General features: G+C 42.9%; 1 protein-coding gene across 1 annotated transcript; it reads left to right on the forward strand.

Moving 5' to 3' along the window:
• The first annotated feature begins 1,961 nt into the window (after nt 1-1,961).
• LOC114508709 (arylamine N-acetyltransferase 1-like) lies at nt 1,962-9,035 on the forward strand. Its single transcript, XM_028526743.2, has 2 exons — nt 1,962-2,011; nt 7,698-9,035. Exon 2 carries the CDS (start codon nt 7,704-7,706, stop codon nt 8,574-8,576), a length of 873 nt encoding a protein of 290 aa, XP_028382544.1. The 5' UTR covers nt 1,962-2,011; nt 7,698-7,703; the 3' UTR covers nt 8,577-9,035.
• The last annotated feature ends 8,666 nt before the right edge of the window (nt 9,036-17,701 follow it).

A 17,701-nucleotide genomic window follows, 5' to 3' on the forward strand; every position in this document is an offset into this window, starting at 1 on the left:
CACACTTAAGTCAGCCTGGGCTGGACACCAGAGTGTAACCTTCAGAAGCCCTTCTCCATCTTTTCTCCCTTAGGCAAGGAAGGGAAGCTGCAGGAGACTGGAGCAGGGTGTGTTCCTTACCTCACAGCAACTGGGCTCTGGTGATTTTCCTTGAAGGACAAGGGAGGACAGAACACTCAGGACTTACTTCAAAGTGATTGCATTTCCTCCTTCTATCAAAAGCACAAGGAGATTTTTCTGTGTTCTCGACAGTGAAAACCTGGTGGGGTTCTGGAGGGAACACTCAAAAAGGGGAGGAGGGCTCCCTCACACTGAGCCTCCGGAGGTGGTAACTTTCAAACAGTCCACACGGAGTCTCCAGGAATTTTTCCAATGAGGTTTTCAAGTGCTCCAAATAGCCAGCCTCAGCGATGGGCTTCGAATCCTGGGCATCAATTGCCAGTAAATTGTGACTCTGCATATGCACCCACCTCTTGACTTTAACAGTTTGCTTCATGACCTTGAAACTCTGATGGGTCTTTTTTATTTCCAAGTGTTGTTGATTTTCTGGGACACAGTGAGAGTTGACTCCAAAAATTTTACCTGTTAGAACAGAAACCAGAAATCTTGGTAACTAATGTTAAAACCAATTTATTAAACAACAACAAAAACATCTGTTTTTTTTTTTTAAAAAAAGGTATTCTTTATTTCTAGAGAGAAGGGAAGGAAGGGATAGAAACATGAATGTGTGGTTGCCTCTCATGTGCCCCCAACTGGGGACCTGGCCCTGTAACCCAGGCATGTGCCCTGATAGGGAATCAAACCAGCGACTTATAGTTCACAGGTTGGCATCAATCCACTGAGCCACTGCATCTGGGGCAAAAAAAATATCTTGATTTAGGGACCAGTGTCTTCCATGGATTCCAAAATAAAAGGGGGAGATTTAACTTCAGTCTATGTGAAAATAAATGTCTCTTAAAAGACTTTTTTTTTTTGCAAGGAAATAAAAGTGATCTAGCATGCTTTAATATTTAAAACAAAAAGAGTTAGCACACATTAGAATTGTTATAATTCAATAACTAATTTGACTATTATTTTAGAAAAGGAATATGCTCACGAAGTTTACAACTTCCTCACATTGGAATTGGGAGAGCTTACCTTCACATTATCATTATTACTCCTGCTGGTTCACTTCTCTCTCTCTGTCCCTTCTGTGGTGGGGACAGCGCTCAGTGGCAGTTCAAGTATTTCCCAGTTCTGCTGCCCTTCCACAGGAAGTAGTCAGCTTTCAGGCTCAATGTTCCAAGAGCCATTCCATTGCAGATGGGGCCCTCAAGGCACTGAAATCCCAGCCAGATGATCTCAGCTTTCATGGCCTTCAGAGGCCAGGACCCACGACTCAGGGCTGATTCTGCTTTAACCTCGGGACTCAGGATCTCAGGTTCCTGTGACAGTTTTTGCGGGAGGTTCTTGTGGGACTTTGTTCCTTTAGCTAAAATGATAGTGGTATTCTCAAAATCATGAATTTGTCATGGATTTTATTGCCAAGTATTAAATTTCCAGGACTCAAGAGGACTATGCCCACATTTCATTGAAGAATTCCATTCCCATGCTTTGTTCCAAGACGGTCCAGCCCCGAAGCTGCATCCGGGGATTATATCTCCCCCTCTGCAATGTGTTTCTAGCAAGATCTGCTCTGCAGTCCCAGCTTTATCTCTGCTGTGTCCTGGTGACTATGGCAGCGGAGGTCATACAACAAATACAAGGTTATACCCCTCTCTGCCTGTGATGACAGGGGCTCCTCAGATAATATAGTCCCCCTTCTTCTCAGCTGAATAGATTTGAAGAGGAAGCACACAAGGATGTCCTTAGGACCCACAACTACATTTCCCAGAGATACCTGGGTGATTCTAAGTGGACTCCTGGTCAGGGGCAGTGTGAAAATCCAGTGAGGGCACTTCCTGTGTTGGCTCCAGTGGGAGGAGTGAAGTCAGTTCAGTGTAGTTCCTGGTGCTGGTCCTAGTAGAACTTGGTGAGTGACTGTTTATGCTTTGAAATTGGGGCTTAATCCCACCTCAGCTGTGAGTCCAGCAGGCTAGACATTGCAGTGTGTCTGAATTGCAGTCCAGAGGTGGTTCAGAAGGTGTGGCTGACACCTGCTTTCAGTCCTTATGCTCTAAGGGCTGTACAGTATAGTGTGAGGGTAGCAGACCCTCGATGCACACCCTGTGGGTTAGAGTCACAGCCATGCCACACCCAACTGTGGGGACTTGGGCGGACCACCCAGTATCTTTGAAAGTCAGTTTATCTGTCAGTGAAATGGAACTCATTAGAGAGCTTACTGAAAAGGTGGTTGTGAGGATTACAGAGTGTGTAAAAACCAGCTGTGTGCACAAAGTGTGTTTCAGGGAACTGGATTTCCTTGTCAGATAATGGAAACAGTAATGTCCACCTCCTCTGTCCCCAACCAAGAGTGTCCCAAGGGCACAGTTAGTCCTGGCAGCAGCATGTTTGTGACCATCCCAGCTCCCTCTGCATCAGCTGATTAGGATGTCAGCAATAATCCCAAAGGGAGAGAGGGAACATGTTTTCTGCACTGTTGGAGGGAATTCCTGGGGGAAGTTTCCTGCCCTGGAGGGAGGCTTAGGGGGAAGGGCCTCCAGGAGCCGTAAATGACAAGAACCAACCTCTTTACTGTCAGAGAGACCAAGGACTCCACGCCCTGAGCAGAGCTGTGAACAACTGCACAGGAGAGGGGCCTGCAGGGGCAGACACACCCAGTAGCAAGGGCCGGAGTGCGAGGTGCTCTGGCGGTGCTCCCCAGCTCCGGCAGGTGCCCACAGCAGCACCCCGGTGTGCTCTTCTCTGAGGAATTGCTCTTTCCCTTCCCCAGGGCCTCACTTTAGTTTTCTGCTCACAAAACGGCAGCTGCACTCTCTCTCCCTTAAACAAAAGTAAACAACTTTCTGTCAACTGCCTGGTGCATCTTGCCCGGCAACTTATTTTGATTGCTCTTTATGGGTTTGAAAAGTTCAGAGGCAACTTTAAGTATGCTCACATATCACCTGCACATCTGAGTTTGTTTGAGCTTTTGCTTTTTGAGAGGAGGGGAAAAATGAAGTTTATGAAAACAAAAACCAGTGAGAAGTCCTTGGCAGCTGTGACAGCTGATTTCAATGCATGGGGCTTTCTGTGTCAACTCCACAGGCCTTCAGGGTGCGAAGCGCTGTTGAAGGGGGCTCTGTGGGCGAGGCCTGCCTGACAGCTTCTTCCTCACCCAGAAAATCACTGGGCTAACCAATGCCCTGGGACTGAGCTGGGTCGTAGTGTCATTGCAGAGGGTGCAGAGCCAAAAGGAAAGGAAGGGGAGGGGAGGGGAGGGGAGGGGAGGGGAGAGAAATGAAAATAACAGTACACAGAAAGAAAAGCCACTCAGAAGCACTCCCTAAAATTCTTCTATTCAACTCAGCACTTCTGTTCCTCGGTGTCAGTGCAAACTGATTGGAAAACACACTGAGAAGTGTGCTTGGACACAAATGTTCACAGCAGCACGATGCACAGCAGCCAAACGTGGGATAACCTAGATGCCATCAGGAAGGAAGAGATAAATAAAAATCGTGTCCACACCTTGGAATGCTATTCAGTCATAAAAAGGGATGAGGTATTGATGTGTGTTTCACAATACATGAACCCTGAACCCATTATGGCAAATGAAAGGAAGCCAGCCGCAAAAGGCCCCGTGTTACACAATTACATTTATATGCAATGTTCTGCAGAGATGAGTCTGCAGAGACAGAAAGCAGAGTGGCGGTTGCTAGGGGCTGGAGGAAACAGGGAATCACTGCTGAATGGGCAGCAGGGTGCAGTTCACCCTAGTGTGGTGTTGTGGATTGGGATAGAGATGGTGATGTGCACCGTGGTGAGTGTACTGGATGGCACTGATTGATCGTTCCATCGATGCACCACATGATCAGTACCGTGTGATGTGAACTTCACATCAGTTATTTAAAAAATCTATTCAGGAATGCCAGAAATCCTGGAAGGAGGGGTTGGCAACTTCCCCTCAGTCCAGAGAGTACTCGTGCTGCTTGTCACCTTGGGCTGACAGCAGCCTTTCACCCAGGACCCTCATTTTTGTTCCTGAAGCACAATAGAGGGACTCCACTCTCCTCTCAAAGGGCAGTTTTTAGCTGCCAGCTCCGTGTCATCCCAGGGACTTGTTTTGTCTGGACTTCACGTCCGTGTGCTGAGCAGCTGTTTCTGTGGACTGGCTCCCGGGCTTGTGGTGTGGGCCGGCCTGACCTCTGCTGGCCTTTGGTTCCCGGTGGGGTGTACAGCGTATCTCCCCCACACTGCCTGTGGAATGATGGCCATTGAGCAGGGCTCGCTTAACAGCTTCCCTTGCATCCAGAAAGTCGAACGGCTGGCCACTTTGTCCCTGGGAGGGGGGCTCAGTGGTGGTTTCAATCCAGTGGCATGCCATGGCCTTCACTGGGACAGAGAAAAGAATAAGAAAGTGATTAAAAAGAGAAGAAGCAGCCACGGAGAAAGCCACTCACCGGCACTCCTCAAAATTCTCCACGATGCCAGAAGTCAGGTGCTAGGTGTCGAAGACTTCAGTCCATGGTTGTTCTTGTGCTGCCTGTAGCTTGAGTGTGACGGCACCATCCCCTTGCCGACTAGCTCTGGAACAGTTTGCTTCTAATTCCTTTATTTTAGACTCTTGCCTACAATTCATTTGAGGAAACACTAGGGGTTTACTTAGGGAGTGAAATGGAAACCAGTGTTCTCCATGAAAGGTGTAGACATCCTAGAGGACTGGGAGCTGATCAGTGAACTTGGCATATCGATATATTCTCCAAGGGTTCCTCCAGAAAGGTAATTTGAATTGGAGTCCCTTCTTGCAAAGGACAAATTTCAGCCGTCAGTTCAACAGTTGAACATTGACCATTCAAGAAAACACCAAGGATCCGTCAGATGAGCTACAGGAAAAAGCAGGCCTCTTTCACCTGACATGTCAGGCCCTCTGAAAGTTGCCTGTGTATCTTTCCTTCATTCCGCACAGCTCTCCAGAGGACCACCGATAGGTCTCACTGAAGTCAAGTTCCCAGAACCAGACCCTGAGACACAGACCCAGGTGCATGTGCAAGTGGCTTATCCAGGAAGTGCCCCTGGGAGATGCCCAGTTCAGCCTTGTTGTGACTTCCGACTCCAAGTGTGTCCGGACTCCAGGCCCAGCAGGTGGACTTCCAAAACCTCACATGAGTCATCATTGCTGCCCTAGCAGGAAATGAGTTCCCTGGCTTGTCCAGCTCTCTGCAGAGGAAGGCAAAGCCGCTCCAGGAGCCCTCAGGGGGCCCTCCAAAGAGTCTAGGGTGCAGGTCCTTAAGCATAAGGACAGAGAAGCCAGGCCAGGGGCACAGTGAAATGGTAAAAGACATCTGACGGGATCTGGGTGGGACAGGCAGCGTTCTCCCCACAGTAGCCAGGGTCCCGAATCCTCACCAATGCCTTATGCCTCTGTAGTCACACTGAGCATGCTCTGTTCCTTCCCTCTCTGTTCTTAGGGTGGAAGCCAACAGGTCTAATGGGTTTCATCTGAGCCACACTTTTCAAATGTTTTTAAAACTTTACTTGCTATTCTCATACATTTTCTCCTCTTTGTTCTATAATAAAAGGAGTCAATGTTGACCATGAACCCTTTATTGCAGCCTCTCTCATCTTTTTTTTTTCATTTTAATTTATACCCTTACTGGCCAGTTGGGAGGTACCACTTTATCAGGGTAGCTCACTGTTGATGCATTCCTCAAGTTCTGTCAGGTTTGAGATTGTCTTTATACTTAGGATGCCTTTGTGATTAAATGCAACACTAGCTGAGGGTAGTGTTTGAAGATCAGACTCCCCTCTTAACTTAGTAGACCTACTACTGCGGGGTGTTCTGACGCCCGCGTGACAGTTTCTCCCTTATGAAGCGTTGGCTTTTCCACCAAATACCCAGGTAGTTTCCTCCCATTTTCAATTTCAGCAGTTTAACCGGAATACATTCCATTGTTGAATGTTGAATCTCACTTTTCCAGAATCTGGCTGTTTTTTAGATTTAGAAAAATGTTTTTGTTATTTTTATATACATTTTCTATTGTGCTTTTTGAGTTTTCTTCTTCAAAAGCACCAGTTGTTTTTCTATTGGCTTCTTTCTATTTGTTTAATGGCTTTACCTTTTCAGTGACTTTTACTGTATATCAAGTTTTTCTTCTACACGTGATTTGATAATTTTGCTGCATCTATATTGTCCCTCTCTGTTTGTAATTAACTATGTATTAGCTTTGTTTTTGTTCTTAGTTTCCCTAGGTCTAAGATAAAATAATAAAGCTGCATTATTTCATTATTATTTTATCACTTCATTTTTTGGCTCTTCATTATGAATCTATGTTAAATGTTCTTTTGCTCCAAGTGCCCGTGAAGAATTTCTTTCCATTGCTCAGTTTATTTCTCTTCTTGAACTGGTTGTCTGTTTTTGTCTCTCTTTTGCACATTATGTCCTTTAAGTCCCACTCTCACAGTGTATTTGCATCCTGTGTTTTCATTATATTCATGCGTGTCTAGTGTTGTCTCCACCTTTTCCTTGTTTCTTGACCCTAACGTGAGTGGTGAGGGGTCTGTGTGGAGCGGGGCCTGGACTCCTCACTCTCCCAGTGGAGACGGAAGGAGAGAGTGTAACCGGAGACACTCTGATGGCCGATCTTCCCTGTATGGATGCTTCTTCCTTTCTGGTGACACCGCACACAAAGAACGTTGTGCTTTATTTTTCTTTTGCCCCAATATCCCCAATTGTGCTTTATCCCTGGAGGAAGAACAGCTGCTACCATGGCGCACTGGTCTTTGCTGTGTTTGGTAAGTCTTGTAGCAATACATGGGGGCAAGGATCAAGGTTCACCCTTCTTTGCTGATTCCCTGGCAACTGGCCATCTGGTTGCTTGCTTCTGAGGCCCTTCCTGAAACTTATGAAAAGTTTCATAAACTTGGTACTGAGTGAATCAATAAATCAATGTGGGGAGGAATGTAAATCTTTGAGTTGGAACTTTGAGTGGGTTCAACTCAAGGTGAAATTGGGCCAGGTACCGAGAACACAATGTACTCTCTAATTCTCCTATTTACACTAGACTATTTGTAAACACTACATTTATTTATTTTCAGAGAGCCCAAGGTACAGAGAAGAGAGGGAGAAAAACATCAATATATGGTTGCCTCTTGAGCGCCCCCTACTGGGGACCTGGCCTACAACACAGGCATATGCCTTGACTGGGAATTGAATCAACAACTCTTTGCTTTGTAGACTGGCACTCATTCCACTGAGCCACACCAACCAGGGTATAAACCCTATTTTAATTGACAGCCAATTTGAACCTCTTAATTTATTACTAACAAAACCACATATAAACTGTTTATCATTTTGCTCATCATTTAATCTGGATTTACAGCTTCTCATCTTTAATACCCGGAACCAGTGATAATCCTTTTCGTACAGGGTTACTGAGACTAGTGAGTGAACTTAAGCACGTGAAAACAATGACTACAATGAAAGTAGTAAACAAAAGACTTACATTGCAGACATTTACCCACTCTATTTGTATTTAGATATTTAAAATACATTAATTATAATTCAAAATCCAAGTGCAAAGGTAACACGATGTGCTCTTGCTTTATTTTCCTTGCCTTAGGCAACCATGGACATTGAAGCGTATTTTGAAAGAATTGGTTATAAGAACTCCAGGGACAAATTGGACCTGGAAACGTTAACTGACATCCTTCAGCACCAGATCTGGGCCATTCCCTTTGAGGACCTGAACATCCATTGTGGGAAGCCCATGGAACTGGGCTTGGAGGCCATTTTTGATCAAGTGGTGAGGAGGAGGCGGGGTGGCTGGTGCCTCCAGGTCAATCACCTCCTGTACTGGGCTCTGACCACCATGGGTTTCCAGGCCACCATGCTGGGAGGCTGTGTGTACAACCCTCCGGCTGACAAATACAGCAGTGCTATGTGTCACCTTCTGCTGAAGGTCACCTTGGATGGCAGACACTACATAGTCGATGCTGGGTTTGCATGCTCTTACCAGATGTGGCAGCCTCTGGAGTTAATTTCTGGGAAGGATCAGCCTCAGGTGCCCTGCGTCTTCCGCTTGACTGAAGAGAGAGGAACCTGGTTCCTGGACCAAATCAGAAGAGAGCAGTACGTTCCAAACCAGGAATTTGTTAACTCTGATCTCCTGGAAAGGAACAAGTACCGAAAGATCTACTCCTTTACTCTGGAGCCTCGAACAATTGAAGATTTTGAGTCTGTTAATGAATACCTTCAGACGTCTCCAGCGTCTTTGTTTACAGGCCTGTCGTTCTGTTCCTTGCAGACCCCAGATGGGGTTCACTGTTTAGTGGGCCTCACCCTCACCTTTAGGAAATTCAGTTATAAGGACAATGTGGATTTGGTGGAGTTTAAGACACTGAATGAAGAAGAAATAGGAGAAGAGCTGAAAAATATATTTAATATTTCCTTGGAGGAAAAGCTTGTGCCCAAACATGGTGATAAATGCTTTACCATTTAGAGTAAGCAGTAGAAATGATCTTCAGTGTTATTGTATTATTGCATCCTGTATTATACACTGAAACTTCTTATTATAAAAATCAAATATACTTAAAAGCAGAGAGAATAAAATAATTAACCTCTATGCATCACCCATTTTGCCAACTATCCACTGGTAACCTGCCTCTCATATTTCCTCAATGACAGTATGTGATATTAGAGAAAACTCTAGATATTTAATCATTTCAACCTTTAAAAAGTCAGCCTATCTATTTAGATAACTTTTTTTTTTCTGAGAACAACTCTTTCCATGACTTGCAGGTCAAGTTCAGAGACAAATTTACTGGTGATCAATGTATGAAGTCTAAAACCCTCTCTGCTGTACTTAAGAGGTGTTCTGTGATTTGTAGTCAGACAACATTTGAAAGAAAAGAGAAGCACACATCTTTTTAACATTAATAATAGTAAAGGTATTTTAAGGGTGATCTATGGTTTTCTTGGAAGAAAATAGTGATTTTTGCTAGAAAAACTTCCATGCTGGTTGAATGTTGAATTCATAAAAAATGTTTACCCGTGGCTCAGGAAATGGGCAACGGAGGAGACAGTCTTTATTAAATGCAATCAGCATGTGTCCAATGTCCAATGTCAATTTTTACAAGAGCTGGCACGTACAACGCAGGGTTAGAATTCTACAAAGAGGAGTGAGACATGATGTTGCTCCCGAGTAGTTCCCAGATGAGGCTTCACCCAGCAAACAGTAGCGTGTGGTTAAGCACCGGGAGAGTGACACAGCTCATGGTTTCTTACATGGCTCTTTCTGCAACCGAGTTCTTTGGGTAGCATTTTCCTTAATATAGAAATGCTGGCATAGAAAATTTTTCAAATTTCAGAATTAAGTAATTTTGTCTAAAAGTTATAACTATTGTGAATTTTAAAATATTACCTATAAAAACCTGATGTCTGAACTGCATGTGAAAACAATGTCACCAGTAAGTGTCTGTCTGGCAGAGTCAGGATGCCAGGGGCTTCCTCACACCTTCTCTCTCATCCACCAGTTCTTTCCTTCTACTTCCTCCCACACGTGTCCTAAGGGAAAGAGAATGAGCTGCAACGTGTAGAGATCTGAGTTCAAATCCTGTGGAACTGGGTGGTGTACTTGATCAGTCTGTGGATCTGATCCCTCAGCGATAAAATGGGAATAATACTTATACGATTCAATGCCAGACCTAGAGTAGATTCTCAATAAATATTTGTTCTGGATGAATGAATGATGTCAGTAATGTTTTTGATATTGAATCAGCATTTGATGAAAGTTCTTCCATCTTGCTTCATTTCCCCAGCTCGACTCAGGTCCTAAATCTGCCTGCCCTCCCTCGGTTAAATACGAGTATGGCACCAGATGGCCCCAGTTACTGTGGCTCTGTGCTTCCGAATTGGGTTCTTTGCTTCTCTGTAGCTCCCACTTTCTGTGTGTGAATCCCGGAAACAGGGCCATAATTTCAGCTTCAGACTTGTTCTTACATCACTCTCCCCCTTCAACTTGTGGTGATTGTAATGGCAATGAAAAAATAAAATAAAATGGCATAAGCATTGCTAAGAGAGGCACTTAAAATAGAGTCTCACATTCTGACGAAGATCACGTCCACGGAAGAGGTGTTGTCAGGAGGCAGAGACCAGACTGAAAGGTGGCTCAAGGAAAGACAGAACCAGAGGCCCAGAAACATGGAACAGGCTGACAGCTGTAAGGTGGGGGGTGGGGGGCTGGTTGGAAGAAGGTGAAGGGGTTAGTGAAAGGCACACGGACGCCTGACCCAGGACGTGGGTGAGGGTGTAGGGGGTTGCCTGAGGGAGTGAGGGGATGGGGCTGTGTGGAGGAGGGCAAAGGGAAAATGGAAGCAACTGTAAAATCATAAACAAGAAAATGTAGTCTATATAATAAAATATAAAATATAATTTTAGTGTTTATAATTTAAAATATAATCTAATTTTAATATAAAAATTAAGTTACCTTTAAAAAGTAAACAATGTAAATACACTTAGAACAACTAAACCGTCCAGTTAAAATGGTTAAGATGATAACTATTATGATGTGTTTTTACCACAATTAATAAAAATATACAAGTTATAAAAAAGGTGATCAAGGAGAAAGATGCAGTTTTGTACATGAGTTAAGGACGTCTTATTGTGCCGTGAGTACTGACACCCAGTGCAATTGCTTTCCTTGAATGCGTCTACCACATGTGGAAAAAGGCCAAATTTGTTGAAAGACTGTGGGATATAAAGTTTAGCTGCTGGCCTGAAGACCTGTGTCTCCCTGTGCAATGCCCAGTTTCCTCCAAGAAAACCTAAATGAGTGGACGAATGGTTATCCAGTTACTATAGCTGCTTAACACATTGCCCTGAAACTTCAGGGTTTGCAAGAGCCCTTTTGTGGTGCTCACACATCCTGTGGGTCTGCAGTTTAGGAAGGACACCATGGAAGGGCTGTCTCCTGCTCTCCACTGTCCAGCCTCAACCCGGAACACTCCAGGGAACGACCATTAGTAGTCCCTAGCTTTCTCAGCTCTTGGAGGTAAGAAGCAGAAAGCTGTTTTGGTCTTTGGGTTTGTTCCTTATTATTGCTTTCTGCCATGACCAGGACAGAGAACCAAATGGCCTTGCTGAGGAACTGGGGGAGGCTGCGTCTGTGGCAGCAGAGTGTTAGTAGTATCAGCCGGTTGGTGCCAGTGCTGAAGAAGGCGAGAAGAGAGAAATCTGCTGCATGGCTTCCCTGGTTGATGCTGCCGAGGCCTGGAAGGGAGCCGTCCTGGAGGCTTTCGCAGAGAAACAGGCAGCAAGGCCACAGGGACAGCAGCAGGCAGGCAGCGGCAGCACCCTGGCCAGCAGCAGGTCCCTGCAGCAGTGGCCCAGGAGAAGCCAGGGTGACGTCTGTCACAGGGCAGCCCAGAGCTCAGGTCTTGACTGCACGGATTCTTCAGTTGTCCCTCCATCACCCTACCCTCCTCCAGCCCCACAGCCCCGCAGGCAGGCCTTCCCTTTCACTTCTTGTGTCTGCACCACTGACCTGGGAGTTCCTGTGGGAAAAAAATATCCAGGTGCTTAATACATGTAGCCTGGTGGGTAAGTAGTGTTGGTAATTAGACAGACAAATGAAACTGTAATTGTTAGTTAATTCTCCTTGGTGGTTTAGTACATGAGTCAAGGTCCCACTTCTGGAATCAGTTATCCCAGTTGGAGGTGAATTTCGGCTGCTGTGAAGAAAGCCTGTTATCCAACACTTTCTGAGAGTACAAGGATATTGTGCAGCCCAGGTGGGTGTGATAGAAACAATAATAATGATACCTTTGACCTGCCAAGGTCATCATGGTCTAATACTCCCGTTTCCTCTCCAGGTGAAGTTCCCCCTCAGCATTCCCTTTGCCGCAGGATTTAAGATATATTAACTAATATCTTCCTCTAACAAATTCAGTTCTTATTTTTTCTCATCCAGGCAGGGTTTCAGAAGTGAATTGAATAGCTGTGTCTACTTGTCTCCTGTTATTTTCTTTCTTCCTGACTCTCGTTCTGACCTCCATCTCTCTGCTGACATCAGCTTCCACCTGAAAACTCAGCTCTCAGCAAAGGATCCATGTACATGCAGGGAGGGCCTCGTGCCTTTCCACTGCCGCTTTCCTTTTGTCGCCCTTGCCTCTCACCCCCTGGGAAACCCTTCCCTGTGCCTCCATCAGAAATCAACGTGCGTGCTTAAAATTCAAGTTGTTTGGAACAAAGGACCCGTAAAACCGTTAGAATTCAGATACAGCAGGCTTTACGTATTTTAATCCTCTTTGCCCTCAACTGTGTTTTCCTTCTGAGATATAGACATTCTGCTTTTTCCTTATTCTTAAAGGTAACCTCTGACGTTTTTAGCCAGACAGGACTCTGAACGGGCTTGTTACCGCATCCACGCCCTCTGCTCTGCTCACACCCAGCCCTTTGCTCTGCCTTGGGTTGGCATAGCCAGAAAAGGAGTCATCTGGGTCTCTAATAATGGGCTGGGTTTAGTTATATACACTGTCACTAACTTTCCGGCAAACTTTGCAACATATGTTTCACTATGTCTATTTTATAGATGAGTGTATTGAGATTCATAGAGACTAAATATGCCCAAGGTAAAACAGCCACTAAATATCACAGTCACTTACGTCGGTTAGTGTCATGAGTTAAGGCTAGGGCTGGGGTCGGGTTAGGTTCAGGGCCTGCACTGCTAGGCTCACCTGTAGCTCATTCCCACAGCTGTGCAAGCTGCCAGCTGACTCCCCTCACTGGCCTGAACTGCCATGTGTGCACTGGTGGGGACACTCTAAAGCTGCAGGAGTGCATGCCAACGGCCAGGGCCCCTGCAGGCGCTGGTGTGCCCACAGGTGTCCCTGGTCCTTGCTGCTGGCTGAGGCCCCCGCCATGTATGTATATGTGTCTGTAACCAGCCCCTGCCACTGCAGAGACACCTGCAGCTAAGTGTGTGCACACTGCTCACTCTGTCCACCACTTTTTCCTGGCAACATGGGAGGTGCCGCTACAGACTGCTTGGCAATGCTCACCAATGACCCTGTGGTAACTGGCACTGTGAACGCCAGCAGCCGGAGCCAGCAAGACATCACAACACACCCAGGCATGGAGCTGCCACGTGCCTGTGCGCATGGCACTTTCCCGACTAGGTATGAGATCGCAACACACTGCAGCCCAGCCCCTCCCTCCAGCAGAGGAAGGCATTTCCTTACCAATGTCAGTCCATACATTCTGGAGGAGGTGACTGCTTCTTCACATGCACGGGCACCTGTGTGAGCCCGCAGGGATCACAGGGAACTGGGGAAATGTGACACCCCAAAGGAACACAGTAAATTTTTAGTAACTAAACACAAAGATGTGGAGATACATGAATTGCTTGGCAAAAAAAATTAAAAATAATTTTTCTGAAGATTCTGATAGAGCTACAAGAGAATGTAAACAATTTAACAAAATCAGACAGACAATACAAGAGCAAAATGAGAAGTTCAGCGAAGAGATTCTAAAAAACGTAAAGAACCCCAGAAATTTTGGAGATGAAGAATACAAACTGAACTAAAGAGTTCCATAGAGAGGTTCAACAGCAGATTGAACCAACATAAGAGAGAATCAGCGAGCTCAAAGATAAGTCCTTTGAAGTCATTTCCTCAGAGAAGCAAAAAAAAAAAAAAAATGAACGAGGAAAGGAATGAGAGGAGCCCTTGGGACCTGTTGGGCACCATTGAAAGGGACAGTCTGCACCTCCCTGGAGTCCCTGAGAGGAAAGAGGGGAAGGAAGGGGCAGCAAGTTTATGGGAAGGAATCCTGGTGGAGAATGTCCCAAACCTGAAAAGAAATGTGGACATCTAAGCTCATGAAGTTAGTGGGTCCCCCTCTAATTTCAACCCCACACAATTTTCCCCAAGATGAATTATAATAAAATGGTTAAAAATCAAAAACAAAGAGAATTTTAAAAGGAGCAAGGGAGAAAAAAAACTTATATGAAGGGACCCTCATAAAGCAATCAATGGATTTCTCAGCAGAAGCCTTGCAGGCCAGAAGAAAATGGGATGATATAGTGAAAGCACTGAAAGAAGAAACAATGCAAAAATGATAATCCTTTAACCAGAAATGTTGTCCTTCAGAAATGAAGGAGAGAGGAAAACTTTCCCAGAAAAACAAAAGCTGAGGGGGGTTATCACCACTAGGCCTGCCTTAGAAGAGATGTTGAAAAGAGTTTTTCAAGCTGAAAAGAAACACAAAAATATATAAAGATATTCAATACATTGATACAGGTAAGTATATAATTAGATTTATAATACTCTAAGACCATTGTATGGTAGTGTGTTAACCACTTAACTCTAGTATAAAGGTTAAAGAACAGAAGTACTAAAAATAGCTATAGCCATGTGATTGGTTAATAGATACACAAGATAAAAAGATGTGAATTGTGACATCAAAAATATAAAATGTGTGTGTGGGTGGAAGAATAGTATGTGATTAACTTATATTGTCATTTTAAAACAGACTGTAAAAGATAATTTAAACATCAGGGTTATCACAAAATAAAAACATATAGTAGATACAAGATAAAGAGAAGGAAATTAAAGTATGCCTAAATGTAAGTTCATGAGTTCATAAAGAAAGGTGGCAAAGAAGAAGAAAGGAACAGAGAAATGACAAACAGCCAGAAAACAACAAAATGGCAATAACAAATGTTATCTTCCAATAATTACTTAAATGTAATGGGTTAAATTCTCCAACTAAAAGGTATAGAATGGCTGGATGGACACAAATATCAAGATCCAACTATATGCCGCTTACAGGAGGCTCACTTCAGGTTCAAGGACATATAATGGCTTAAAGTAAAAGGGTGGAAAAATATTCTGTACCAACAGAAATCAAAGGAGAACAGGGGAAGCTGTACTTATATCAGGCAGAACAGACTTTAAACCAAATGGTAACAAGAGATAAGAAAGCAATTATATAATAATGAAGGGTTTAATTCATCAAGAGGATACAACAATTGTAAATATGTGTGCACTCAACATTGTAGCACCTAAATATATTAAATAAATATTAACAGATGTGGAGGGAGAAATCGACACTATACAACAATAATAGGGGGTTTCTATACCCCATTTCAATAGTGGGTAGGTCATCAAATAGAAAATTCATAAAGAAACATTGAACTTCAACTATATTCTAGAACAAATAGACCTAACAGATATATGCAGAACAATCCGTCAAACAACAGCAGAAGACACACTCTTCTCATGTGCATATGTAATAGAATATGTTGTGTCACAAACCATATCCTATACAATTTAAAAAGACTGAAAGCATATCAAGTGTCTTTTCCAACCACATTAAAAAAAAGAGAAAGATCTTGAATGAACAATGTAATTTTATACCTCAGGAAGTAGAAAAGGAATAAATTAAGCTCAATGTTAACAGAAGGAAGGGCATAATGGAGATCAGAAAAGAAAAATGAAATAAAGAATAGAAAAAATGGAAAATATCAACAAAACTAAAAGTTGGTTTTTTGAAAAGATAAACAAAATTGACAAACATTTAGCTAGACTTACCAAAAAAAAAAAAAAGAGTGAGGAGTCTAATACATAAAATTATAATTAAAAGAAGAGACATTACAACGTATGTTAAAAATTACAAAGGATCATAAGAGACTACTATGAATAATTATTCAGCAACATGTCAAACAACCTAGAAAAAAATGAATATTTCTAGAAACAAAAACCTACAAAGACTGAATCATGAAGAAATGAAAAATCTGAACAGTTAATAACAAGCAAGGAGACTGGGTCAGTAATCCAAAACCTTCCAAATAAGAAAAACCCAGGACCAGATAGACGGCTTTCTTGTGAATTTTACCAATATTTACCTGAAGAGGAGAGAACACTTCCAAGCTTATCTTACAAAGCCAGCATTACCCTGAAACTAAAGCCAAATTGGGATACTGTAAGAAGAGAAAACTACAGACCAATATAACTGATGAATATAGATGCAAAAATTCTCAACAAAATATTAGCAAACCAAATTTAGCACTGTATTAAAAGGATCGTACACTGATCAAGTAGGGTTTCTCACTAGATGCAAAAATGATGCAACGCATACAAATCAATAAATGCGGCACAACACATTAACGGAATGAAAGACAAAAATCGTATCATCATGTCAATAGAAGCAGTAAAATCAGTTGTAAAAATTCAATATTTTTGGTGGTACAAATGTTCAACAGATTGGGTGTATAAAGATACACTGCAGCATAATAAAGCCCATGTGTGACAAATCCACAGCTAACTTTGTGCGCAGTTGTAGAAACTTGAAAGCTTTGTTTCTAAATTCTGGAACTAGACAAGGGTGCTCACTCTTACCCCTCCTATTCAAATACTACTAGAAGTCATAACCAGATACATAAAATAAGAAAAAGAAATAAAAGGCATCCAAATTGAAAAAGAACGGAAATTGTATGTCTGCTATTAACATGATCTTGTACAGAAAAAACCCTAGACTCCACCAAAAAACTGTTAGAACTAATAAATATATTCAATAATAATAGAATACCTGAAAAAGAAATTCACAAGGGCATCAAAAACAATAAAATACTTAGGAATAAATTTAACTAAGGAAATGAAAGCTTTTTACACTGAAAACTATAAGACATGGATGAAAAATTAAAGAAGATGTAAGTAAATGAAAAGATAAACTATGTTCATGGATCAGAAGTAGTATTGTTAAAATGTCTATACTACTCAAGGCCATCTATAAATGCAATGGAATGCTTATAAAAGTTCCAATGGCATTTTACATAAAATAAAAAAATTCTAAAATTTGTATGAAACCACCAAAGACCCTGAAGAGCCAAAGCAATACTGAGACAGAGGAACAAAGCTGGAGGCATCATACTTCCTGATTTAAACTGTACTACAAAGCTACAGAGATCAAAACAGCATGACACTTGCATAAAAATAGACACATAGGCCCATGAAACAGAATCAAGAGCCCAGAAATAAACCCATGCATGTAAGGTTAATTAGTATTTGACAAAGCAGCCAAGAGTACTTAATGGGGAAATGAGAGTCTCTTCAGTATATGGTGCTGGGAAAACTGGATATTCACATACAAAAAAATAAAACTGGATCCCTCTCTTACACCCTTCACAAAAACTAACTCAAAGTAGGTTAAGGACTTACACTTAAGACCTGATGTCATAACACTACCAGGAGAAAACATAGGGGAAAGCTCCTTGACTTTTGGGTTAGACCTACCACCAAAGGCACAAGCCACAAAAGCAAAACCAAGTGTGGCTACAGCTGCTCCACAGCAAAAGAAGCAGCCAACAAAGCAAAAAGAGAACCCATAGAATAGGAGAAAATATTTTCAAACCATATGTTTGATAAGAGGGTCAATATTCAAAATATATAAGGAGCTCATACAACTCAATAGTGAAAGAACAATTGGATAAAAAAAAAAATGGCAGAAGATCTGAATAGACATTCTCCCAAAGCTGTGTCCAACAAAGATATGAAAGATGCTCAACATCACTAGTCACCAGGAAAATGCAAATCAAAACCACAATGAGATGTCACCCCACATCTGTCA

This window comes from Phyllostomus discolor, chromosome 11, assembly GCF_004126475.2.
Source record: "Phyllostomus discolor isolate MPI-MPIP mPhyDis1 chromosome 11, mPhyDis1.pri.v3, whole genome shotgun sequence".
Lineage (NCBI taxonomy): Eukaryota > Metazoa > Chordata > Mammalia > Chiroptera > Phyllostomidae > Phyllostomus > Phyllostomus discolor.

Excerpts from the sequence above, each read along its gene's own strand:
- LOC114508709 (XM_028526743.2), top strand. The coding sequence starts at position 7,704 with ATGGACATTGAAGCGTATTTTGAAAGAATTGGTTATAAGAACTCCAGG.